Genomic DNA, 27,695 nt, shown 5'->3' on the forward strand with positions numbered 1-27,695 from the left:
AGCGTCTCATGTGCGTTTCGGGTTAAAGAACGTGTTTCTTAATGTGACAACTAAAAACCAACAGACTGATGAAAATGCGGGACATTTTCTCAATATGCGACGTGCGGAACAAGGGGTGAAAATGCTATGCGGTACAACGCAAAGCGGGACGGGTGGTCACCCTATTTACTCACCTTCAAGTTGTTCCAAATGTGTATACATTTCTTTGTTCTGATGAACACAGAAAGATATTTGGAATTATACTTATAACCAAACAGATCTCAACACCCATTGACTACCATAGTAGGAAAAATTACTTTATCATTTTTTTTGTTCTGTTGAACACAAAAGAAGACATTTAGAAGAATGTAGGACATTATTCCAAATATCTTTCTCTGTGTTCATCAGAACAAAGAAATTTATACACATTTGGAACAACTCGAAGGTGAGAAAATGATGACAGAATTTTCGTTTTTGGGTGATGTATCCCTTTAAGGCTTGAGTCTCCTGTGTATCGTGCGTGGGGAGTGTTATTTATATAGTACATTGTGTTGTCACCCTTAGTGTTCCAAATCATTCAGTTTATGAGCTTCCAGTCCAGTTATCATACAGCCATAGAAGGCATCTGTCGGTGTAGGCAGAAGACAGTGAGTTCACTACTGTAGGTTCTGGAATGGAGTTAAATACTGTAGTGTCAAGTCTGTCAGTTGCAGACCCAAGATTGTTACATGGCAAGATGGGAGAATGTGAGCTATAACATTTGTAGACTTAAATAATAACAGCCACCGCGCATCCTTCTGTGTATATTTATTTGTTTTTCCGAGACACGGATGAGAGGTTTTACATTAAATGAAAGGCTGCTGGGAACTGAAGCTAGTTTCATAGTAAGAACGGATGTGCACCGGATAAGTGAATTTCTGTGTGCTGATGCAGAGCTGCGTTTAGTGCAATAAGAACGTAAAAACACACCCACGACATGTGGAGACCCTCAGGAAATGTATAGAAGCACTAATAAAGTCTATCAGTGAAGATAAAGGGACAGAGAGATGTCTAATAAGCATGAGTGGGGATCATGTGGATCAGAGTGTGTATTGCTCATTGCTTTTGCTTTGATTGGTGCATGAAAGCATCTCTTAATTACATTCTCCCCCGACTAATATCTAATTTTTCATCCCAGGTCACTTTACCCAACCCTTTCCATAAGAAACCACTTTCATTGGTTTAATATGTCAATTAAACATGCAGTTAAAATAATAAAAGTACATATTATAGGCTACTAATATACAGTGTATAGTAAATGTGACCGTGGACCACAAAACCAGTCATAAGTAGCACTGCAACATTTGTGGCAAAAGCCAACAAAACATTGTATGGGTCAAAATTATTGATTTTTCTTTAATGACAAAAATCATTAGGATATTAAAGTCCCAGTGAACAGTAAAAATGACAATTCTTATTTTTTCATGAATATTGCAGCGTTTATAGTAAATAGCTTATCAATGTGGGACATTTTGCATGTGGGACATGTACCCTCATAATCTTCAGTTAAAATCTGAAAAGTTTTTCAGATCTGCGTCTGCGTCTCTATATGAGGACATAAACACATGAACTCCATCTGCAAAGCTGATCTGAGAGTGTATTCATAAGCATTTTACTGTTAGAGAAAATATATCGTCAACCACACACTCTTTGCGACGACCCGTCAAAATAAAAGTCTGGTAAACTTGAACATCCAGATTAAAACACTGTATTGTATTATAATGTTGACTATAGTAAATTGTATACTTATATTTACTCAACTAATATTTAATATAAAATAATATAAAACACCATTGTATCTGCAAAAGGAGGAATTTTACTGCAGTTTACCATTGTAAATCATATAATAGAATACTACAGTATGTGGACAAATATATAATAATTGTATCGTAAAAGAATGGAAAACACAGAACTCAGAAAAATTAAAACAGAAAAAAGTAACTTGGGAAAAACTAAATTATATGGCCCTAATTTACCCAACTGTAACATTAATGTCCTTCATCTGTTACCTGCCTATTTATGTGATAAACTACACACAAATATTTTTATGTGTATATTTTTCTAATATAACAGACGTTTATTCTTGTGCTTCAACTGCTTGGCCTGTGCTACAAAACTTTAAACCGCACAAAAAAAGTTTACGTACAGCCCTGCGGAAACACGCCTACAAACTTCATTTCTCTGCTGCCCGCTCTTTGAGAATTACCCACTCAAGTTTGGTATCTATGTAAAGCTTAGAATTTCAGCTTTTGCGATTATCTACTCTCCACAACATCATTACTGTATTAAGCCAATAGAGAGTGTTAAAACAAACCTGTTTCTTCTTAGCAACGGCCTGCTATAGCGCCTCTGATGGACAACTTTAAAGGTGATTTTCTCAATATTTAGATTTTTGCACACTCAGATTCCAGATTTTCGAAATTGTTGTGTCTCAGCCAAATATTGTCCTATCCTAACCAACCATACACCAATGGAAAGCTTATTAATTGTATAAATCTGATCCTTATGTCCAGAGTCACATATTTAGTTAATGCCTTGGAGTGGGTTAACAGTGGAGTTGTAGCAGTGGAAGTACATCCTTGTGTCCTTGAAATAATAGAGTTGTTAAAATGTGCACGTTTTCTGATCAAAGAGTGAGTCAGCCTTCATACTGTACTCGCTTTATACACAAAGAGAATAAAATCCCCCAGACATTCTCTCAAATAGAAAAACTTAGACTGCTTCCTGAATTATGTTTATAGAAAAGAAAATGCTGATCCCACCAAAAACTAAAAATGGAAATGAAATGAAGTTGCACTCTGTGGGGGCTTAAAATGAAACTGCTTTTAGAATCATAACCATAACAGTATTATACCCACTGAAGTTGCATTGAAATGTCATTAGTACAGCAAATGAGCTGAAGTGCTTTGGTCTGTTTTTGGGTGTGCTGTTTATATCTGGATTTACAGGGTCTGAACTCTTTTCATTGTCTCATTTACACTGGTGTATGTCTTCGACTGCTTAACTCTTACAGTTACCTGTTCTTTTTTCTTTACAGTGTATTTCTTATAAATGACAAGTCTATCTATATTTAGTAAAGACCGTTTTCCATTAGACGATGAAAGTGATAACTGATGCTGGCTGGGTTTCCTCAAAACACACAGTTTAGCTTCACCTGTAATGTAACAGCAGTTTCTTAAGAGTCATTATCTATATAGTTTGTATCTTTCTTACGGTTTTCTTGAAACTAAGGGACACAAAATAATGAATATTTATGCATTTTATTGCAGTGACATTGTAAACTGTTGTATCTAAAAGACAATGCAAAACAAAAATATCCGTGCTTTGGTAGGATTTGCATTTACATGACAGACAATAACATTTTATTGGCCTACTTTAAAAAGCATAGTTAATGTATTTTAATAGTAAGATTTTTAATGATGCTGATTTCATAAGATAAATCTGATCCTGCATTCTTGTTATGAAATTAATGTTTAAATGAAAATTGTTGAATGAACATTAAAAAAACTACATTTACTCTTCATCCATCATCATCATCATCTCTATGGCAGGTTCAGTTTGCTCCAGCTAGCCTTGTTTGCGTCTTTGGGGTTGAACATAATAGTTGCATAATAGTAGCTATTGAATTTAAATTTCAAAACAGATGATACATGAATGCACCAAGTATCTCTATATATGGAGTATAATTTATTACATAGCAGATAAAGTCATGGCCATCATTGTAATGCGGTCCTATGTGCATCTGTTACGTTTCCAACCACAGGAGCACAAATAAATTGTAACCGCAGAGCCCCATGCTTTATAATGATCCATTTCATACATTATACACGTTTATCCTGCATGGGCCACATTCATTTACCCACAGCTAATTGGGCATTAACATTTCTGAAACCTTGTTTTACCAAAGCCTTCATTAATTCTTGTAATATATTCTGTAACTCCTCGCTCTTCAACAACACAGCATACAGTTTTCCCGTTTGGCAATATTTCTGAATTCTTTTTATGTTGGGGAGACAAACCCCTAGTGGTACTGGTGCATATTTAGGGCTTCAGTTTAGCACCTTGGATGCGATGTTAGCCAAGTTGTCAACTGCTGCCGGCCTCAGAATTAGACCGCCCATCTCTCTAAAAAAGACTTGTCAGACATCCTGAATGCTCAAAATGGCTGACAGGAAGGGAAGGGCTCAAAGTCATCTGATGGGCTAAATAATAGCATCCTGAGGTCAGATTCCTTTCACTGTTTACTGAGCCCAGGGCTGTGACAGAGACAGGTCTCATGACACATATTTTAGTGATATCTGTCAGGTAGCAGGGACAGATTCTGTATGCTGTCCTATAAATAAATTGCCTGCAGCGTCTCATAGTTTTACTTCACAAACAAAAAACATGTGTGTTTGGGAAACAGGCTCCATTGGGAAATTAAAATATATAAAAAATTATAAAGTAGCATTTTACTTGCCAATCAGCAATATAGTTGCTTTTGTGGATGTATACTGGAAAATACTTGGTAACGCTTTTGATTACGCCTCGCAATGAACCGCATAATTAAACAGATTTTACAGCGTAACTAATTGTAACAATAATGTACCTCTACAGTACATATCTGTAGGTAAAGGGGAACAATATGTTCAAAGTTTGGGAATAAAGTCAGGAAAGTCAAAGTCAGGAAATTCAAAAAAGTATTTATACTTTAAGTATTTTAAAACTAAGGGGTAACTATTTTAATATTACGTGGTATGCATGACCTGCAGTATGCTATACAACAATCTTAGCGTGAACATGCATTACATTTTTGCAATGTACCCATAAATAAGCCACTGTGGAAATGAATGAAGTAAGGGTTCTTATTTTATTATTATAGCAAACATGAAATAAGGGAAAATGATGTGTTCAGTTTTTGCTCAAGCAAAACAGCACGAATGAAAGACGCAGACTATCTGTCAACTGTAAATTTGACAGAGTTTTGACTAGGATTAATTTTTATTTTATTGATTTAAGGATTATTGGTCACAAATAATTTATTTTAATTATGAGTTATTTTGATGAGTTTTAATGCATAACATGTGAAAAATCAATGTTGATCTTTTGAGACTATAATCAAGTATTTCAAGAGTGGTTTGATTTGGATGTTTATATGGCATGCAGTTCCCTCATAAATATGTTTTTAATTTTCCATACGCTTACCCCTTTATTCCCCAAACTTTGCATATTGTTCTTCTTTATCTACAGATACTGTATGTACTGTAGAGGTACATTATTGTTACAATTAGTTACGCTATAAATCCTGTTTAATTATGCGGTACATTGCGGGACATAATCTAAAGCGTTAGCAAATACTTCCATAAACACTGATAATAGTGTAAATAGTTTAACAACACTTTTTCTGTCCCAAGAAGAGGTTTGTGACCAGTGTCGTTTAATACTACACATAAATTAAATATAAATATGCTTAATCAATAACATACTGTATATGAGGTTATATTTACAAATGATTAATTTATTTGAACTTTGTGTCTTAAAAACTAAATTAAATGTTTTTTTCCTCGCTCAAGGTCTGAATTTGTTACTAATTTTGTTGATAAGTGATGTGATATTCAGTATTTTTTGTCTAATAGTCTACTCATAATGTAAGTATCTGTAAGGGACTCATGATGTAAGGGATAATGTACACCCAGCTACTTGTAATCTCAAAATAAACTCCTGCAGTATGATGTACAGTAAGATCATCCTGTACATTATCCTTTACTTATAGCAAACCTCTGATACACAGAATATATACATACTGTACATATGCCATGCATATTATGTTAAATAATTGTGAGTTGAAAAGGAATTAATTTGATCAAATCTTTTATAATCCATTGACGCAGTAGGCTACATGACAGTTTGAACCAGAAATTAAGAAATTACAATAACAAGTGTGATTACACATTAAACACAGCAGAGCCGGTGTGAAAGGTGAAAAAGCTTTCTGTTTGTAGTTGTTTCTCTCTTCACATCAGCGGGTTAGAGTGTTAATTACATCACAGAACAAGTGCTCACAAACACACACAGAAACGCAGACATGTTAATGATCCATCATTCTGATTTGACGTGTTTAACAAATCAGAGAGCTTTAAAGGTCCAGTGTGTACTTTTTAGGAGGATCTATTGACAGAACTGCAATATAATATACATAACTGTCTTCAGAAGTGTATAAAGACCTTACATAATGAAGCATTATGTTTTTATTACCTTAGAATGAGCTATTTCTATCTACATACACCGCGGGGTCCCCTTGTATGGAATTCACCATGTTGTTTCTACAGTAGCCCTAAACCGACAAACTGCTCTTGAGAACGTTTTGTAAATACGAAAACGTGACAACATATTAGTGCTGTGTCAGGCTCCATATAGCGCTTCAAAAGGGAGGGATGGAGTGAGCCCTTGGTTGCAATTCGCAACCGCACGCCTAGTATGGCAAGCCAAATTAGCTTTTAATCATTCTCAGGATGATTTTGTGATATCAACAATTCAGTTTTTACTAGTAAAAATTATAATTCTTGATATAAAGAATAGAATTTCTACTAGTAACAATTACTATTTTTGATATCAGTAATTACATTTTCACTAGTAAAAATGAAATCACTCGCAGAAATGTGTATTCTTGATTATCAAAAATTGAATTTCAACAAGTAAAAAACGTAATTCTTGATATCTGTAATTGCATTTTTACTAGTTAATATCACAGTAAACTGCCATTCAAATTCAGATATCAATAATTAATTTATTACATGTTAAAAATCTTATTTCTGATATCAGAAATGCAATTCTGAATTGAATTGTTGATATCAAAAATGCATATCCTGAGAATGATTAAAAGCTAATTCGGCTTGCCATACGCCTAGATGCTGCCTAAAATGACACAATGGTCCTATAAATAAAATAATTTCTAACACATCTCAAAATGATTCCTTCATGGTAGGTGTAATAAAGCTCAATAAAACGGAAGGAAGGAGGTGGGAACCGGCGAACATTCAAACACTTTAATCAAAAATAAATAAACAATAAACCAGCAGCAAAACAGGCCGGCAGCCCCTCTCGGATGACTGCCGGCCACACGAACATAAACAAAGCTTAACGTATGTCCGGGCCCGGTCCTCTCTCGCGTATTCTCCTGCCGTTCGTCCTTTTATGCTTCTGATCTCCTCCGTGAGAGATACGTGGCCGGTGTGACGCCCAGTTGACACTCATTATCAATCGCTTCCTCCTCCCACGGCTCTCGTCACGCCTCCCTCGTCACAGTAGGATTAAAAGGATGCACACACACTAATTTATGCACAAAGACATGTATATCCAACATGTACATGGGTAGTTGACAAACAAACCGTAAATGTGTCGTATGGTATGACAGCAAATAAAACTGTGAAGATTAATCTGCTATTTTATATTACAAATGCTAATAATATTAAATAATATTTATTTTCTGAATTTTTGCTGTCACACCATAAGCATGGTAGATCACCAACATACTATATTATAAATACATGACTCATGCAGTAATAATTCATCCCTCATACCATTTTTACCTCTATTATGAAATGACTGAGAACACATAGCTGTAACTCATATTGCATATGTATGGACTATTCTACACCATTATGTAGTATTAATAGTGTATTTTAAGCAGAACCAGTACAAGTGAATGAAGTACAAATTGATTTTCATTGACTCGCACTGTGTTATGCATGAAAAAAGGCTTGGAAAACCTGTTTAGTATTCTATTTGAGGCGATATTCATAAACTACACTGTAAAACTTTGCTGTAGTTTTGCAGCAGGTTTGTAGATTTCATTTACAATTTTGTTTTAAACAAAAACTTACCTAGTTCTTATATTTTCTTTCATTAAACAAGACTAAATGTCTTAGGTTACTTTTCTTGTTATGTAAATGTTTCATAATTTATGATGTTTTAAATATTTTTACTAGAAAACAAAACAAAAATGCTCAGAAAGAATGTCATTTTTTGCAGTGTAATGCCGGTAATGAGACCAGTCTCTTGCTCATTTTGAATCTCAAAAGTCAAAGTGTTTTACTTTTGATTAAAGTAAAGTTTAACTCTAATTAAAAACAGTACTAATAGTAAATATAATATATAAGTAGAAATCAAATTACACAAGTTTTACAGTGTAAGCTAGATACACTGTATCTAGCTAGAGTAGTTAACTAGAGTACACAGTGCATAGCTTAAGTCAGCGTTTCTCAAAGTGTGGGTTGGGCTCCACAGGTGGGGTGCGACAAACGGGAGGAAATTTGGTCATTTTTTTGCCCATCTCTATTAATTCCTTTATTTATTGACTATACACTCAAAACAAAACAACGGCACATTTAAATGAAAGCCTTACTTAAAACAACATCAGACTGCAAAGAAAATGTCACGTGGAAGCATAGTAGCCTACGAGAATGATTTCACGTCGGAATGTTAATTAAAGCGGAACAAAAACTTTAATGTGGAGAGGCGGAAGTAGTAGCGGGTATAAAAGTTAGCAAAGGACAAGTTTGTGACATGGAATGAAAAGAGAATTGGAAATTTGGCACCAGCAGACAAAACGAAGACAGACAGTGGACCTAAAGTTTATTACAATTTTATTGGGGCGGTTGGGAACAGGTGGGGCTCGGAACCCTTCCCTACCTCCAAAGTGGGGAATGGCAGAAAAAGTTTAAGAAACAATGGTTTAAGTGCACTCTCATGTGATGTCTGATTGTGTATCGCATGGCAGCGGAAGTGACCATCTATAAGATCTATAGTTATAGTTCTAGTGCTTCATTTGCAGAATCTGTGGTTACCATGGTAAAATATACTGTATGTAAGGGAAGTTCATACAAGGGTTCATTTATAATAGTGCTTAAAACTCCTTTATAACTCACAGCAGCTTGTTTTGCCGTGAGCGCTGCAGCTTGTGATGGCCTGAAATTGCATTGGAGATAAGATATGCTTGACAACTCAAGAGTTAATGTTTAAATCTTATTTAGAGTCGAGTAATGTGTGTAGGTGAATTATTGCTGATTCTGTAGTTGAACTTTTCTAACCTGTATTTCCCAGTGTCCCAGGCCTCTTTATTCTGAGCTCATTTTAGACCTATTTTAGACTCAGTGCCGCACTGAAACACACTGAATCTGTTGGATTATAGGAAGTTTTAGCTTTCGTCATATCTCTGTAATAAACTCTTAGAATACTGTTGTCATTATGTTACTGTGTTGTGAATAATTCATGATATTGCTCTAAGTGGAGAACGTGTTGCTGATATCAGGTCGAAGTGTCTATTGAGCACGACTGCATTCATATGAACTCACGCAAACAGCATACTTGTAAATAATGCAAGTCCCGGAGGGGAATTTCAGTTCTTTATTTACCTCTTCATTTATTAATTTTTTGTTGAACACTACAGAGACAAGCTCTTGTGCATTGGGTCTGTTACAGATAATAAAAACACGTTTAACAAACACACACGGTGATTGATTTTACATGCGGAGTGTTTCACAAAGGTGTGTCATCTTTTTGCATTGTGGCTGGTGTTTTAGGGTTTGAGGCTGACAGAATCTATTAAAGTGAGATTCAGGGGATCCCACTCCCACTGTTGCTTTATTGAGCTTTAATCCCCTCCCATCTTCCACCCCCATCATATTCACCATCAGATGTCAACAATAAAGGGCATGAATTCTGCTTGTTCTCATTATTCTTTCCTTTTCTCCTCCTATAGATGAATCACTGTTTGTGTGTGTGTGCACTTGTGGATATTATACTTCGGCAGCTGTAGTGGCCTGTCACACTTGAATTGGCTTTTCCGCAGCTCTAACGTTCCTTCAAATGGCATTTTATTGATAAGTGAAAAGCAAACCAAACGGGAATACGCACTGTTGTATATGAACAACAGTGCAAAATGAATAGTTTGAATTCTCATAAAATTTTCTCTGCTCCTGTATAAATAGCCGCAGAAAAAATTAAGAGACCATTCCAAATTTTCCTTTAATTATCATTTCTAGATGTATTGTGGCCATTCCAGTCCAGTGTATGTTGAATTTCAACAAAATATTACTGTTGTATTGCTTAAAAGTGAATATAAACTTGTTTTCTTTGCAGTATTAGAGGTCTGAAAAAATACAGAGCATCTTTTCTGATATTTTCACCTGTTTCTCATTTTCTGCAAATAAATGCAAATAGAAACAACATTTTTGTTTTATATTTGGGAAAAATATTGTCAGTAGTTCACAGATTTTTTTTTTTTACCAAAACATACCTATAGTAAATTCAGAAAAACTGAAAATTGTCTTTAAATTTTTCTTTTTGGCTGTACATGCCCAATCAAATGAGATGCAGCTGGATCCGATGAGGAAAATAGCTATAACAGAAAGATTTTCAACAAAATCAATGATTTTTGATTTACGTGACTAATTGTATGTGACATGGTCATAATGAGAGGTCTTAGTTGTTATAATTAATGCATCAATAATGGCATTTGTTTTCCCATTTGTAAATAGATTCAGTAATGAATAGCATTGATTTTTTTCCTGGCAAAAGGAGAAAAGGTAGGATAATGCACATCCGGATCGACAGGAGCTGCAGGATTATGAGGCTGTCTGATATTAAACAGCTCTGGATTTGGAACAGGTGATTGCTTCTCTCATCAAGTGTCTTATTGTGATCCACAGGAGCTTATTGCTCTCCTGCACAAAACTTGAACAGTTACATGAAAACATGAAAATATGTACATAAGCCGCGACACGGTAAAAACCTGCCGTCTCAGCTTTTCACCGTTTTATTTAAAGCAGACTCAACAAAACACTGAGCAGTGTCGGGCTGTGGAGAGACAGAATGACAGTTTGCAAACACAATGGTTTTGTTCAGAAATGATCAGATGAGACAGCGTTCAACTGAGTGATTCTCTCAATTCTTTGCATGTCCTTTGATAACAGTCATAACCTATTTTAGACTTTTACAACCTCTGTTTTCCACACTCTATTACCCTGTTTTTGAAACTATTTTTGTATTCTTCAGATTAAAAAAAACATGCTGATTTTGCACAACATTTTTGGCCTGGCCTATTTTCCATTTTTTCCCTCTGACACGGTTTCTTTGGTTTCATACAATTATTATCTTACAGAGTGAATCTTTGTATGGTGCCGAGGCACTGTACAACATTTTTTGTCATCATTCACCCAACCTGATGTCACTTGAAACTTGACTTTTCTCCCCAGGGAACACAAAAGAACATCAAAATGTTAAAGGTGTCATGAACTGGGCTTGTTTATTGTTTTGTACTGTTGTATGATATCTACTTATGACGTTTGCGTAGTTTTTACATTCAAAAACATCAAAATCAATAAGTAATAGGGTATTTTCTACCCGGGTTTTGAGGCCGACTCGCAAACGCTCGGTTTTAATGGGCGTGCCGCATTGAAGACTTGGAAGTTAACGCCCACTGCTAAGATTGGAGACTCCCGGTAACTTATGGATATGACCCAGCACCCGAAAAAATACCAAAACACTTCAAAACAGCCTCCATTATTCACAAACGGTGGATAAAACCTTGAAAAATGATATGTGAGCCCGCCAAATCACAGAGGTGCCGATTCGCACGGGACTGATATTATCACAGGACCTCGGTGTTCGTCAAAATATGGCACAGTGGGTCATTTGTGGGGGAACTTTTACTTTACAAATCACAGAGATGCCGATTCGCATGGGATTAAGCTCACAGACAACCTCTGCAATTATTACAAATGACTAGAGGTCCCCAGGTAATATTAATCCCGTGCGAATAGGGCTATCAGGGCATATCAAGCGATCTCTAACAAAGCAATAGTGACGCATAGTACAAATATGTTTTACTCACATAAGAATGCTGCGCCATTCCTATCGGATCCAATATTGAGCACTGCTTTTTAATTTTAGTCTCTCTGCAAATCCAGCGTCGACCTGTGCCTTGTTCACAAAGGAATCTGCGGTGAAATGAAGCCGCTCAATGTTTTACCCACATGAGCTGGAACATCTTTAAAAATAAACTTCAACCACACATTACTAATGTCGTAATCCGAAGGAAGGTTATGCAGCGACTGTGTTCTTCCACAACCAGGCACTGACTGCACAATATTTTGCGATCTTTAACGGCATGTTTATTGCTTGCTCGCTCTATCTGGTTCCGCGCAACTTGTGTTCAGTACTGTCGTGCGCAAATCAGTGGGCGGGGCTAGAGAAGTAGTCGTTGATATTCTTCTGTGGAGGCGGTGTTCAACCTGTCATAGATAGGTGCATTACAGGATCCGGTGTTCGCTGGGCCTGGTGTCAATAACAGTTGTAATTTCAGTAACAAGGGCATTTTCAGGTCTGACACTTACAGGATGTTCGCTTGAATATGATTCCCTCTTATATAACAAAAGCACGGGTTAAAATTGATGTCTTAATTTATCGCTCCTTTAAAACCAAATATCCATATAAAGCTAAAATAATGGTGATGCCAAGTTCCAATTTGGTTTGCATATCATCATTATTGAAAATCTTGCTAAGGGCATAGAATAAGCCTCTGAGCCACACAGACGACCAAACAAAATGGCTTCGATAAAATATAATTGTACAGAACACAGATTATAGATTATTTCTCCCTTTTATAGATTATTGTAAATAGACATTAAGGTATCACTCTTTACTCAACAGTTATCTAATGTTTCCACATTTTTTCAAAACACTTTTTAGCCAATTAATCTCTTTGTGCTGTTTGGATTGGTCACTCACTGATTTCTTGTCACATTAAACTGAATTGTGTAGTGTGGTCTTTTTTGGTCTTTTAGGTAGAAACAGGTAAAGGTCCCCTGCTACAACATTAATCTTTTAGGCAAAATTCAATTTAAATAGTAATTTTAACACCTTTGTTCATATTACACCTTAAATTCTGAATACAATTCCATCATGTTGTGAGGCCACATGAGCTATATTTGTATGTTTTGCAGACTGAGCACTTGGGCTTCCATAAGCTTTTTACCACAAATCTTAACTTGGAGATGCCATCAGCTCAGACAAAGAGTTCTTATTCGAATGGGATATTAATTAGTAGCAGTCTAATGATAAATGACCCGAAGTCACACGGTAGCAGTGAATGTTTCTTCTTCATGAAGCTTGAAGTCATTGTTGTCCTGTTTACCTGCTCTGGCACATCTGATCGCAGCAGAAGCTGAGAGGAACATTGTCTCTGAAGGTGGCATCATCAATCATAATTTTAAGGCAATCCAATTGCAACCAATGCTTTTCTGTGGCTCAGTGGTTAGTGCACGGTGCTAGCAACGCCAAAGTCATGGGTTCGATCCCAAGGGATTGCACATATTCAGATAAAATGTACAGTAGAAAGCAATGCAAGTCGCTTTGGATAAAAGTGTCTGTCAAATGTAAATGTAACCTTCTAATGATCCTGCAGAAAGCCTTTTTTTGTTTGTTTGCTTAGTAGTCTATGTGGCTCAGTGGCTTACTCTATGCCCCTGGCCAGATTTTCAATAATGATGATATCCAAAACAAATTGGAACTTTGCGTCACCATTTGTTATGGAGATTTTGTTTTAACATTTTGATAAAAGTTCTTTTGTGTTTCACGTGGAGAAAAGTTGCAACTTGCAAGTGACATCAGGTTGGCTGGATGATGATAAAATCTTCAATTTGGGGTAACTGTGATCTGTGACTTGACTGTACTGAGCAAATTGACACTTACATGGGTGATGTTGGCCTCAGCTTTGTAGACATTGCAACCAAAAAGAATTACATTTACACATGCACATTTATGCATCCTGAATGCACATTCAAAATGTCTCGAACATCTGACATTCACATGTTTTAACTGGTGTGATGCTTTTGAACTCGGTATAAGTCAGTTTAAGACCTCTGGCATGCCAAAGCATTTCAGTATTGCATAACAACGCTACCACAGAGAATTTAAATTGCAATATGAAAAGTACAGGAATAAACATTTATCGAAAGAATCCTTGTTTTTTTATATTGCATTAATGAGGTTTTGTGACAGGCGTGAAAACAGAGAAAATTGATGACTGTAGGGAACATGCAAATGTATTGGTTTTAGTAGAAGAGAGTGGGAATGAGAAATTGATTTAATCGCCAACATTCTCATATATGCGAATGAGTCAAGCTCATTTTTTGACAAATCCCCCCTCTCTCTCTCTCCTGGAGTTGTTCTAGTTTCAATCAGATGCATGCGATGACCAGTGTGTGATGTTTAAACGGCTTGCAGTGGCCTCGCTCGCCTACACAAGGTGCTGAAGTCTCGCCGGAAGCTAACACTAAGCGGATGCTTGAATCCACACTAATGCAAGTGTTTTTCTCTCCCTCTGCCCACTCAACGTTGCTTGGCGACCCTGTTTCTCTCTCTCTGTCCTGTTCGGAGTGTAATTATGATCGCGTGCAGTATTGTACAGTAAGTACAGTGCGTGCGTGTTCTTGTTTGCACGAGTGCGTGTGTGACTTTCATGTGTATATGTGTGTGCGTGTGTGATGCTCAGAAACTGTCCTCTGGGTCAGTGTCTCTGAAGGGAAAGGAGGTAATCACAGGGTAGCTGTATCTCGGCATCATGGGGAGGGAAACTACACAGCTCAACATGTGAAGGTGTAAATGAGACCCAGGAGATATAACACCTCACATGAAGATTAATGCGTGCCAACTCTTTCTTTCTATGTATGTATATATCAGAGGAATTCTGTGCAGCTGCTCTTATGTGCATTCTTCTCCAGCAAGTACTGTAGATCCTTAGCTACTTGGTGCAGGGGAAGCCAAGTGGTCAAAGATTTGGGATGGTACGAAAAGGTTGATGCTTGGAGTGATCCATAAATCATTACCATGAAGCTCTCGAGCAAGGCACCTCTGTCCCTGTATTTAGTGTTCTGCTTTGAATTAAAGCAGCAGGTAAATGTCACATTGTAGTTGGACTGTAACAATATCAGATTTTCACACATTTACATTTATGCATTTGGCAGCACGCTTTTATCCAAAGCGACTTACATTGCTTTATCCTATACATTGGCATGTGCAATCCCTGGGATCGAACCCACAACCTTGCATTGTTAACGCAATGCTCTTACCACTGAGCTACAGGAAAGCGATTATTGTGGCCAAAAGATGTCATTTTTCATTTAATTTTGAGGCCAAATTGTAAAGGGGTGCTGAATTTTGTATTTTTTTATCATATGTTCAGGTTCAGTAGTAACACAGTATCAATAATTATGTTTTTAATATCATAGTTGTTATCATGTTGGTATATTGTGACACCCCACTTTGTAAAATAGTTATGCTTTTTGAAGGGTCTTGGTTTTCTTATTGGTTTTAGCCAATTTTGTTTCTTAATGTAGTCAGCAGTTTGGGTTTGGGTCACGTACAACAAACATGACCATCAGATCACAACAGATATTTTTACAAGATTATTTATACCAAGTGTGGTTTAGCGAGGCCTGCTGTACTTGTAGAAAACACTTTGCACTCTTGAGTTTCTTCTATTGTTGAATTATATTTTTATTGTATTAGAATTGATAGTTGTACTAAATTAAAGGTCCAGTGTTGGAATTTAGCGACATCTATCTGTGAGGTTGTGAATCGCAACCAACAGCTCAATCCCACTCCCTTTCGAAGCACTTTGGTGGCTGACACAGGACTAAAATGTTGTCATGTTTTTGCTTCTTTGCCGATGGAGATAACGTATTTACAAAACGCACTCTGTAGAGAACTTTGTCCATTTAGGGCTACTGTAGAAGGGGACCCGCGATATGTAGATAGAAATAGTTCATTCTAAGGTAATAAAAACATAACGCTTCATTATGTAAAGTCTTTATACACCTCTGAAGACATAATTACAGTATGTATATTATATTGCATTTCTGTCAACAGATCCTGCAAAAAATTACACACAGCACCTTTAACATTTATTTTTTTCTTCAGTTTACGTATATATATTAAATACTCCCAGGGGTTCTCTAACAACTTTGAAATCAGCATAATGTGCAATCTGCTAACAAAGATCTTGATTTGTTCAAAGACAATCATTTAAGTGACTGTCAGAAGCCAACATTTTTATATCCACCCCTTTATTCTCTCACTGGTTTAACATATCCAGTCAGTCCGCACTCTGAAGATTACTGGTTACATTTCAGACAAACCGACATTAAATCAAACTCCAGATATCAAAATCACACAGATTTCTGTTTTGCTCAGTCTTCCAAGTATTCAGAATATATGAAGTGAACCTCTTGTCCAGAAATCTGAGTGGATCTTCTGTAGTGTTCCATGCATCTTATTACAGCACTCTGCATTTTCTTCATTATTAAACATGCAGCTCAACAACCTCAAACCTGTCTTATCTGACTCTCCATGAGTCAAGGAAATAAGGAAAGTAGGAAAAGGGCTCGCTGTCAATCAAACTGATTGATGTTTGCTAGCACAGCTGCACTGAATCTGCCCTATTGAGCATGTGACAGCATTTCTTTCTTATTTGCCGCAGAGTAAATCTATCCGAGTACCGCAGGATTTACTTTAGGAGTGTACACTGTGCTTTAAAGCCAGTGTTCTCTGAATCCTATATAATGAAATTGTAAGTTCCTCCTGACTTATTTATTTACCGCTTGTGAAGATGTAAATCAAACTTTGTTATTGTTTTAAATGACCAAAGCAACAAGCTTGTGACCAGCTCTGTTAAGAACAGTGACATTCAATTACATTTAACATAGCAGTTCGTTTATTACAGAGTTATGAAAGAATGTAAAATATATGTTTTTAAAAGAGATAAAACATTCTGTGTGCAATCTATAGCTGAAAGTCATAGTGTAAGTCACATGAATAAGGGCATAGATCTGCATAATATGTTTCTTATCATTGGAAATATTTTCCCATTGTTTTAAAGGGGGTGTCTTGCTCTTTGCAAGTTAACAAAGATAAATCCCATCTGTTTTTTTACAGCTAGTCAGTAGAAGACTGTAGTCTCAGACTGCAGTACACCCACAGTCTCCTCACTGACAGTCTGATACATATTGCTCACAAAAATGACAAGTGATGGTTAAAACCAGTTTTAATCTGATCGGCTGGCTTTCAATAAGATTCAGCAGAGGACCTGCAAACACAAATAACCCATGGTCCTGACCTGATGCTGTTTATCTTGTCTGCAGTAGGTCTGTTTTTATGGTTAAATCTATTTCTGGTAATCCTGCATATGAATAGGAGATAATAAGAAAACACACTGTGGTTGGTGGCGGGATATGTCATTCTCCCGTTCTTTGGTTCTGGGAAGATCAACAAGTGGCAATTCAGACTGGACGCTGTACATCAAAGGTCTGGCTTTTCGAGAGCAGAGGTGTTTCCCTGACAGGAATATCTGTAATATGCATTTGAGACATAGTTACAGTTTTTTGTGTTGATGACACAGATGGGGTCTCCCCCGACACATCAGAAAACTGCCAGAGCCAAACCAGCCTCACTATACGCCTCCCCTCTCTTTATGATTTTTCTCTCTCGCCATCTCTGTGATGTTTAAACTGTTCTCTTCTTCATATTGATTTTCACATTTTTAATCACTAACTATCAGCATAATATTTTTAGCTGTACTATATGTATATGCACACTATCTCCTGTCACCAGTGACCATGGTATTGCCAAGGAAGATCTTTTTTGATCCTTAACGTTTCTTGTGAAAGACACTAACCATAAAGCGTAATGATACTGTACACATACTAAGTCCAGATGGGACTCAGGTGTGTTTTTCTGGAGAGCCCTTGGATTTGTAGTGCCTATCACACACACAAACACAGATGTTATAGCACAGAAGCACACACACACCCACACACACAGATCAGACTTCCAGGTAATACACCCGGGGGAAAGCATTCTGGTCAGGCTCACCGTGACCCAAATATTGTTCCCACATCATATTACACCATGTTAACTTACATGATTATGGTAGATGCTCATAAACAGGGATTAAATTGGGCCGTCTGGGGGGAGCCAGTATAAATCTGCTATGCCCCAGTATAAATCTCAAGTTTAAGTAACAATTTCCATTTTTTGTCAGTGTGTACACTTACATTGATGATCGTGGAAAACGGGTCTATATGCAACGTAGTGACCCAACTCGCAGTCGTACATTGACCGCGTGCGTGCACAAATCATTCCCTGCTGCGTTCCATTTCGAAGTGATCCCTATGCCCTACTCTCTTCGAAGCTTAAAGCTCTTGATGTGTAAGCTCTGAAGGGATAAACTAAATTGTCCGTTAAAAATTCACTCGGCAAAAAGAGCAATACAAACAACGCCATTTTCTCTTTATTTGGAGTGACGCTTTGTATGGTGTCGCATTCTCAAAGGGCCTTTCGGATGGAGTTATATTCTGTCTGGAACGCACCGGGTGTCTGCGCGCGCTTGTGGTTCCTTTCTGCAGCGCCCAGCCGCGCACGGCCTATATTTACGAGTTGTAGACATGATGCGCGGCGCCGCTTCTCGCCCGGGGCGCACTGTTGTTTTAACGTTTCAAATCATAATGAGCTGTTTGTGAAGAAAGGATCGACTTCCAAATTATGTCATTTTAATCAAATTCAAGCATTTAAAGCGGTTTGTTCATTTTGTGTGCGGCAGCAACGATGGGTCATCTCAGTCATTGTGATTGAGTGTGTTTACATGCACAGTCTTACTCCGATTACGTTTAATAAGCTGATAGCAAGTAGGTCATGTAAACGCGTAAAACGGTTTTCTTATATCGCTCGGCAGAGGTAGTTTTTTTCCCATTACTCCGATTTCGCGCTGCATGTAAACGCCTTTACCGGTTTTCTCTCAGTTTTGTTTATGTGCGCATGTCTGACAGCGCTATAGTAAAAGTCCCAAATGGAAGTTATAGTAAAATAACGCGTAAAAGTCCGCTCTGGAATCATGCAGTTGATTTAGAAATGTCAAAATGAAGAACTATTGCTACATATGCAGGTACTGCGGACATGAGAAGAGATATAAAAATACAGCTTCTGACCGTTTTCCCGCTGCATTTTTCATTACTAAACAGACTATCGACGATGACGTCACTGCACGCGAGAAACCCGGCAAGTCTCAAACTTCCATGTAAACGCGGTTTTCTGAGTAGCCGGTTTATTACTATGCATGTAAAGACGTGAAAAAGGTTGTGCATGTAAACGCACTCAATGTTGTGTGAAGTTTTGACAGAAAAGTACATACATACAATTCTGTGGACATTAATAAATGAAGATATTTGATATTGACACAAGGAAAGGGCAAAGGCTTATGGAGAGATCTTATTCTTATCACGTGTAGCTTTGTAAACTGCTGCCATCTAGAATGAGTTTGATCAGCATTTTATTGTTCATAGCAAAAGGCTCTCTCAACTTCTATTTTACAGTCAATTAATAAGATTATAAGCTTCGTATACACACCCCTCAAAATCCCCCACAGAGCCCCGGCACATAACAAATCCCTATATAACCCCTGGTCATAAGCACAAACAGCATAACCAGAAAATCATTTGGTTGGTAAATTGAATTAAATTGAATGCACTTTAATGAAAGCATTTGACTAATGCACAAATGTAAATGCAATCAATTCTGTGTTGAATATTTACAGTTCGGAAAACATCCTGTTTCATGTTTTTAAAGACCCCTTGTGGTGAAAAATCTAGTAATTTCTCCATAAAACTGCAGTTTATCAAAGACAGTTTAAAATGCAGTTTTAAACTGCCTCTGTTTATGACATCATAACCCTGTAACCAATCGCAATAACAGATTTGAGCCATAGATATGTAAGGATGGAGCAAAGACTTGATCGTTGCTGTTTCAGCTCTACTTCTGCAACACGAGCACAAGCTGCTCACACTTTGAATGATACATCTATGTACCTATAATCAACGGTCCGAGCTCACACGATTGACTAAATTGCATATTAATGAATCCAAGTATACTAAATGAAGCAAGGGTGTAGAGTTATATTTAAGTCATTTTAAGGCATGAATAAATTACTATCACAGGAAAAAAACGTATTTACATATGCTATTTTAATGCTTAAAGAAAAGTTTTAAGTGATACAATTATCAAATGCAGTGGGACTTTAACACTGCATAAACTTTTGAACAAAATACAACCAACAGAATATTTATAACCGAATCAAAATGTTAAAGGAATATATTTAAGATATATGTAAGTTAAAAAAATAAAAGTGGTCTTGTTAAGTGGTCTATACATTACACACTTCTACACATCAATCTGTCATCTTTCGTTATAAGAAACATTTATACTGTATGTGCCAAATATAACAGTTTAGCCTCATAACATATAACTCTATTAGAAGTCAGTTTTTAGAGTTGTTAGAATTGCCTCCCATCTCTCCTTTCTGATGCTGTTCAACATCAGTGCAATTCAGCTGCTTTACTCTTTTCATCATCCATTGAGAAACATGTCGAGCGATCAGCGGAGCTTCGCCGAAAGAAATTGCTGGGCAAATAACCTCTTTAATACTCTTTGAACAGTCCAGACACACTTTGTAAATGTCCAGCTGAGGCAGCGTCTCTCTGTCTGTGCTCCTGCAGATGCCCATGTGACCACAGCAGCATTAGTCTAATGATGATGAATTGTTTGGCTGATTTAAGCACCTCTTTCTCACTCTCATTTTTTATGTTCAGCATATACACTTTGCTTCATGTAAGATTGGATAAACTCAGCATTGCCTAATGAACCGTGTGTCTGTGTTGCTTCAATGGCCAAGTGTGACCTCATGGGACACTCATCTCTTTGATGCCGTGTGTGTGGATTTGTGAAAATACACACAGAATTATACATTAAAGACCATCCCCAACACTGTAATAAATTCTGTTGCCTTTTCTAGTTTTCTTTTCTGTTTCATGCTTCATCATTGTTGTGTTTTTTTCTGCACTGCGCAATGCTGCATTTGCCTTTGGTGCAGCCATTTTTGGCAATACTTCTCACGTAATCGTAAACAGATTTCCAGCTTGCTCTGACTGGCATTATTTTTTGTCCTCGCACTGCCTAAAGGATTGATAGCTCTCTCTCCTGCCGTCGTGTCAGTTATAACATACAAATACAGCAGATGTGGGGAGAAATTCCTGCATGTCCTACAGGCACAGAGACTGGCAAAAGCACACAGAATGAACACACAGAACACGCAGACAGACATAGTGCTGTCAAATGACTGAGATAGATTTGCTTACGCTCTTGCATTTTGTCAAATCCAGACTGATGTGACATGTTTCCGATGGCAAGAAATTTGTGCGTCCACGAAAGCAGCCAGTCAGAAGATATTTGATGTTTAATGTAATGGTCCAGATTTCACTGTGAGGAATGTCGTTTTGCTTGTTGCTTTTCAGCGTAAATAAAAAAAAGTTTTACATGAAGGAGATCGGCTTGATTTATTATGTTGAACCTAGTTAGGATGCAGTCTAGTTTTTGGTATCTCAGGTACTGTATACTGTGGGCTCCACAATAACATGTAGAAATTGTTATAGCCCTGAAATCCATCACACCTTTTTACCCCCTTGCTTACGGTCCTGGCTCTTCTTGGTCACGCTGTTCAGCAACGCTTTTATGGAATGACAGGTTGATCACTGAAAACGAATAGTATATGGGCACTATATTAAAATATGTGCTGTGTAACTCGAAGCCTGCTGGACACAGTTGTGCATTACTGTAGATGTATGTAATCTGTCATAGATGCAGTTTTATTATCTACAAGCACAGTTATTACCCTGCAACTTCATTCTCTAGCCTTGATCCAGAGGAATAAATTCACACTGATAGTACCACAGAGGCAATACACTTTTACTGCAAAAAGCAACGCCTTGCGCTTTCTCGCTCATCCTCGTTTTTTTTCTCTGTCAGCACTTTACTGTTTTCCCTGCCAAAGTTTGTCACTAATCCCAAACCACTAGATATCAATAAAACTCACTATAAACTGATTTTGCACACTACAGCTACCAACTTAATGTGGTGGTAACAAACCCAAGTACTTAAAGGGACAGTTCACCCAAAAATCTAAAGTCATCATTTACTCACCCACGAGTTGTTACAAATTTCTTTGTTCTGATGAACACAGAGAAAGATATTTGGAAGAATGCTTGTAACCAAACAGTTCTTGGCCTCCATGGACTACCATAGTAGGAAAAATGTTTTACAAAGTTCTTTGTTTGTTGAACACAAAAGAAGATGTTTTGAAGAATGTAGGAACAGTTCTGGGGCACTTTAGACTACCATTGTTATTTTTCCTACTATGGTAATCAATGGTGACCAAGAACTGTTTGGTGAATGAAAACAGAATTGTAATTTTTGGGTGAACTGTCCCTTTAAGGGGAGTGAGAGTTATGTTATGTGCCATAAAAAATAAGAGTAACCCTACATTCACACGGGCTTCAGCGCTTGACGGAGGGCGTGTCTGAAGCGTGGCCCGACGCGATCGTCATAGTTACAACAGCCAGTCACGTTGTTCTCCGGTCTTACATGAACGCAATTGGCTAGCACCTGCAATATGTTGATTGCATAAGGCGAACTGACTGGCTGACGCCTGCATTGGCGCTTGAAAAGAAATTTTCAACTTCTGCCGCGAGCAACTCCAGTGACGCGACACTGGCGCCCCGTGTGAATGTACCATAACACTTTAAAATAAGATTGTATTTAACAATCATTTAACAACAATTATTTAACGTTAGTAAATGCATGAACCAACAATGAGCAACAAACTGTAGTTTATCATAATCTATTAATCTTTGTTAATGTTAATACAGTTGGTTATGTTAGTTCATAGTGCATTAACTAATGTGAACATTTTTTTTTATTTCATTTTAAATCTATTAGTAAATGCTACAATAAACATGAACTAAAAAGAATAAATGCTCGGGGGACCGCGACGCAAGTGCCCGTGAAGTTTCGGGCCTGTTGGACCCTCCGGCGGCCTTGCGGGAAAGTTCCTCAACCAATTTATACGTATGGGCCACGTGTATTAAGTTGGTGGACAACCCACTTATTTGCAAAACTGTTGTAGAAGTATTGTTTATTGTTGATTTGTGTTCGCTAATGCATTTACTAATGTTAAGAAGTACAACCTTATTGTAAAGTGTTACCGAGATTAACTATGCATTTTTTAAAATATATTTACATGTCAAAACTAGCTAACTTTAGCAAACTTGCTCAGCAATATTCTTTTTCGAACTATTATTCTGATCTAAAAACGACCATACAATCATACAATGAAACGACCATAATCTTGCATAATCTAGCACATTTCTGTAGTTTTTGCTGGTTAATTACTTTCTGTTGATAAAATAGAGTTTAGATCCCAGCAGTCTAACCCGAAGATGTTCAGATTTAATAACAATATCTCTCCCTCTCTCTGTTTCTGTCTGTCAGGAACCTTGGGAAATCTGGATTGAGAGTATCATGCCTCGGTCTGGGTGAGTATCACTTGATCAATCTCAGAAAATATATGTTGTGCTGCGTGTCTCTGTGTGCTGCGGTAGATTGACAGATAGCAGCAGGCACAGATTTTTGAGGCCTCAGTTTAATTCCCTGTGTAACAGTTCATTAATCATGTCAAGCACCATGCTGATTTGAGAAATTCTGCTTAGTGCGCTAACACATATACACACTTGCTTTTTCTCTCTTTCACACACAACACAATCTGGCTCTTGATGTCGGCATAAGGACGACTGGGAACTGTACAGTGGGATATATGCATACAATTACTAAAGCTGAACTTTGGTAACCAGTGCGAGCCAATCAGCGTTAAGGACCTCAGAGACGACAAAATGCCGACTCAGCTTATAAAGTGAAATAGGCCGATGCTACAGGGACTCAGTTTGCTCGTGTGCGAGTTTACATTTGCATCAGATGATGGTTCTTTTTCTGAATGCTTCCTGTATCTACTGCCTATTGAAACAGTGGCAACACGTTAAAAATGAATCTTACAGGTTTGCATTGTCTCCTGTTAAATATGCTGTAAAATGATTTTGATGTCTAAAAGATGTGGACGGCTCACATCTGTATTTTTCACAGAGCTCGGCAGAGATCGAGGTGAGAATGCGGTCACAACATTTTAAGCATGTTTTATGTTACAGATTTAAAAAAAATCAAACAAGAGAGACGGAAAGGACAATATCTCTCTCTTTTTTAGACAAGGGAAATAATTTGTTAAAAAAGAACCAGGCAGGTTAAGAGTCCTGCAGTGAGACTGTGTGGGTTTGTATTGAGAACACAGCAGAGTACAGGCCGGTGGTGTGTTCAGGTTTATATAAGTCTGTCTGTCTGTCTGTTTCGTTCTTTAAAATTGTTCTCTTTTTACATGAAAAAGTACCCGTGTTTGGGAGTACTAAACCTTCCAGGCTGATCGTACAGGAACTTTATTTTTGAGGTGGTGATTTCGTACAAATTCATGGGAAGTAAATTGTAAAAAAAAACGATTATTCGAAAAAAGACCACACACCCAAACCTAACCGTCCCTGGCACAAGAGCAGATTATACCATACGAATGAGATGGACAAATTCATATCATAAAATAGTTACAAATAAACAGTGTTGTCAGTTATTGTCATATGTATGTTTTTAGGAACATCTCTACACAACAGCAGTATGAAAAGGTGTTTATAGTTGTATTGTTGGATATTTTTATGTTTAAATTTGATGTTACTTCTTGGATTGAGAGCAGCCGCTTTTATGGCAGATGAATATTGTACTGAATTAGGATAATTTGAAAATTGTTTTTTTAATCATTTTTAAAAAGCAGTATTTTGCCCTTTAAATAACTTGAATAAAGTACAGTGAAATACTTTTGTTTGTAACTTACTACTTTTTTTAGAAGGGCACTTTGTTATAGTTAGTTGTTATTATTATTTATTCATTTCTGTTTTACTGATATACACTCACAATCATATAACTTATAACTTGTAGAAATGATTGTTTGAACAAATTTCTGCTCCATTTATCTTTACTAATTTCAGACATGTATTGAAATATAAATCAGTTTGCCCAAAACCCACTTATTAATGTTATAGGAAAGGCATTTCTATGAAGTGGATAGTTGTTTCAGAACTTGACAGAGGTAGTTGTCCAGGAGAATATGTGTAGAGCAGCCGCCCAGGTAGCTGTCTCATGCAAAGGTCAGTGTGCTGCCAACTGACCGTCTCTCATAATGCCACAAGTACACCAATGTTTAAGCAGAGAGCATCCTGTCAAGCTGCATTAAGATAAGGAGGGTTTTAAGTTAACACACAGACAGCTTCGCTCAGTTCTCTGTGACACTGCAGGTCATTTATTTTTAGGAAGAAAATATATATATATACAAACACAGTTTATTTAAATATATATATCATTGCTTGTTTAACTAGATTATAAAATTCAAAATGAGAGTACCAAATGTAAACCATCAAACATATATTTCATTTATATTTAATTTGATCTGTAAATCACTTTCCCCAAGGAAACAGTAAAAATTAGGTTGCAAATTATTATGCAGAATGTTACCCACTGAGCAATTTACTATATTTATGTCTTGTAGTTACATCACTTATACAGGCAAGCCCAAAATTATTCATACCCATGGCAAATTTTTCATTATGGTTAAAAAAAGTTGACAAAAATATTTAAAACATTGTGTTAGAGAAGAATATTGGCTTTTTTACATTTTGACGATACATTCCACGTCTGCGATTGTTCATACCTTTTCTCAGTAATCAATGGCAAAACCTATTTTTCATCTACATCTGTTAGATGGTTTTTATAATTTGTGATAAGTTTTTGCATATTTCCCCTGGGATTTTGGACTATTCCTCTTTTTACAGAGATCTCCAGGTTTGGACTTGGGCTGAGCAGCCGCGGAAAACATTAAGAGATCATTCCAAATTTTCATTGAATCAGCATTTCTAGATCATGTGTTGTGGCCATTCCTGTCCAGTGTCTGTTGAATTTCAACCAAATCAAACCTCAGGAGTGGCATAAAGTCATCCAACATGCTCAAGCAATGTGAGACTGACAGCATGACAAGACATAAAAACTGTCATAAAAATCGAGGTCAATACATAAAAAGTCATTTCAAACTTTTCCTAAATACTGCTGTTGTGTTGCTTAAGAATGAATATGAACTTGTTTTCTTTGCAGTATTCGAGGTCTGAAAAATACAGAGCATCTTTTCTGTTGTTTTGACCTGTTTCTCAGTTTTCATTTTCTTCAACTAAATGCAAATAAAAACAATCTTTTTGTTTGAAATTTGGGAGAAATAGTGTTAGTAGTTCATAGAATAAAACCAAAATAATTATTTTACCCAACACATATAAATACAGATTCAGAAAAAATTCAGAAAAACTGGAAATGGTCATTTTTTGCATGACTGTATATACTTATTCTCTGTCATTTTATAACACCACAAGTGTAAATAACTTTGTTGAGTCTGGAGGACTTTAGGGTGTCATACTTACTCAAACGCTTTCCAGATGTCACTGCACACACACTCACCCACCATTAAACAGCACAGTGAAGCATTCAGTCATGAAATACCCAGCATGCCTCACAACCCTTTCTAATCCCTATGAAACCTCTCAAGACCCTGTTTCGCTGACAGGTTGCTGGTGCCAGAGTTGGTGTCCAATCAGGAAATGTTACCACCTGAAAGCATGTTTGTGATCATGTTTTGATCATGCATTTGGCAAATGCTTCTTACTAGCGTGGCTTGGATTTAAAATGTGCCAGGTATCAAGCAAAACATGTATTATATAGTATGTGCTTTCCTTGGGAATTGAACCCATGATCTTGGCATTACTAGTGTTATAGAGTACCTGTTGAGCTGCATGAATGCAGTATTAAAGGGATACTTCACCCAAAAATGACAATTCTGTCATCATTTACTCACCCTTAGATTGTTCCAAACCTTCTTTGCTCTGCTAAACACACAGAAAGAAATTTGGAAGAATGTCAGTAACCAAACAGATCTCACCCACCATTTACTGCCATAGTAGGGAAAATATATAAAAATACATACAACAATTCCCTAAGTGCAGTCGAGGCTAATGAGATGAGATGAAATGAGAAGATTTTGAATTCACCATATTTCTCTCAAACTCTATTTCTCTTTTCCTTCTGTTCCCGTGGCATTGGCTTGTTGCTGCCATCTGCTCATTGATTGAATCGGGAACGTTTCTTCCAGTTGGATGGAGTTGAAAATTGGTTTGTTAAGTGAATTCAAAGCTACAGAAAGCACAGCCTTTGTCTTGAGGGATCACCGTGTATGTGCGTGTCTTTGTGTGCACGCGAATAAGCTTTTGAATCACTCCTGCGTTGGCCGGTGGATCATTTCCCCCACCCTGAGGAAAAAACCTACTCACCTTAAAATGTCACTCAATCCGGGTTTCATGCATGAAAAGCACCAGAGGCTCGGGAAGGAACGTTTATTCCTTTAAACACCTCTGAATTTCATCATTCAGAGTTTTTCATTCCGCAGTCCAAATCCCCGAGGCTAAAGTCAAAAAGACAGACATTTGTACTGCAGTACAACTATACCGTATGTCAGATGAGAATTGGATGTGTTAGATCTCACTGCAGTTTGCAGAAGAATCTGGAAGAATAATATCAAGTATGCCTGATGTATTTGGTATTTGTATGTGGAATACACATAGCATGTGAATGGA

The 27,695-nt window shown here is 37.1% G+C and overlaps 1 protein-coding gene across 3 annotated transcripts in view; it reads left to right on the forward strand.

Moving 5' to 3' along the window:
• Positions 1-27,695, forward strand: part of kcnab1a (potassium voltage-gated channel subfamily A regulatory beta subunit 1a) — a 106,215-nt gene that overhangs the window by 54,197 nt on the left and 24,323 nt on the right. For all 3 annotated transcript variants that reach the window (XM_057347962.1, XM_057347960.1, XM_057347961.1), the window contains one exon: positions 23,431-23,474. In XM_057347962.1, the coding sequence (XP_057203945.1) occupies positions 23,431-23,474 (44 nt within the window). The remainder of the gene's footprint in view (positions 1-23,430; positions 23,475-27,695) is intronic.

The sequence above is a fragment of the Triplophysa rosa genome, linkage group LG12, assembly GCF_024868665.1.
Source record: "Triplophysa rosa linkage group LG12, Trosa_1v2, whole genome shotgun sequence".
NCBI classification, from domain to species: domain Eukaryota; kingdom Metazoa; phylum Chordata; class Actinopteri; order Cypriniformes; family Nemacheilidae; genus Triplophysa; species Triplophysa rosa.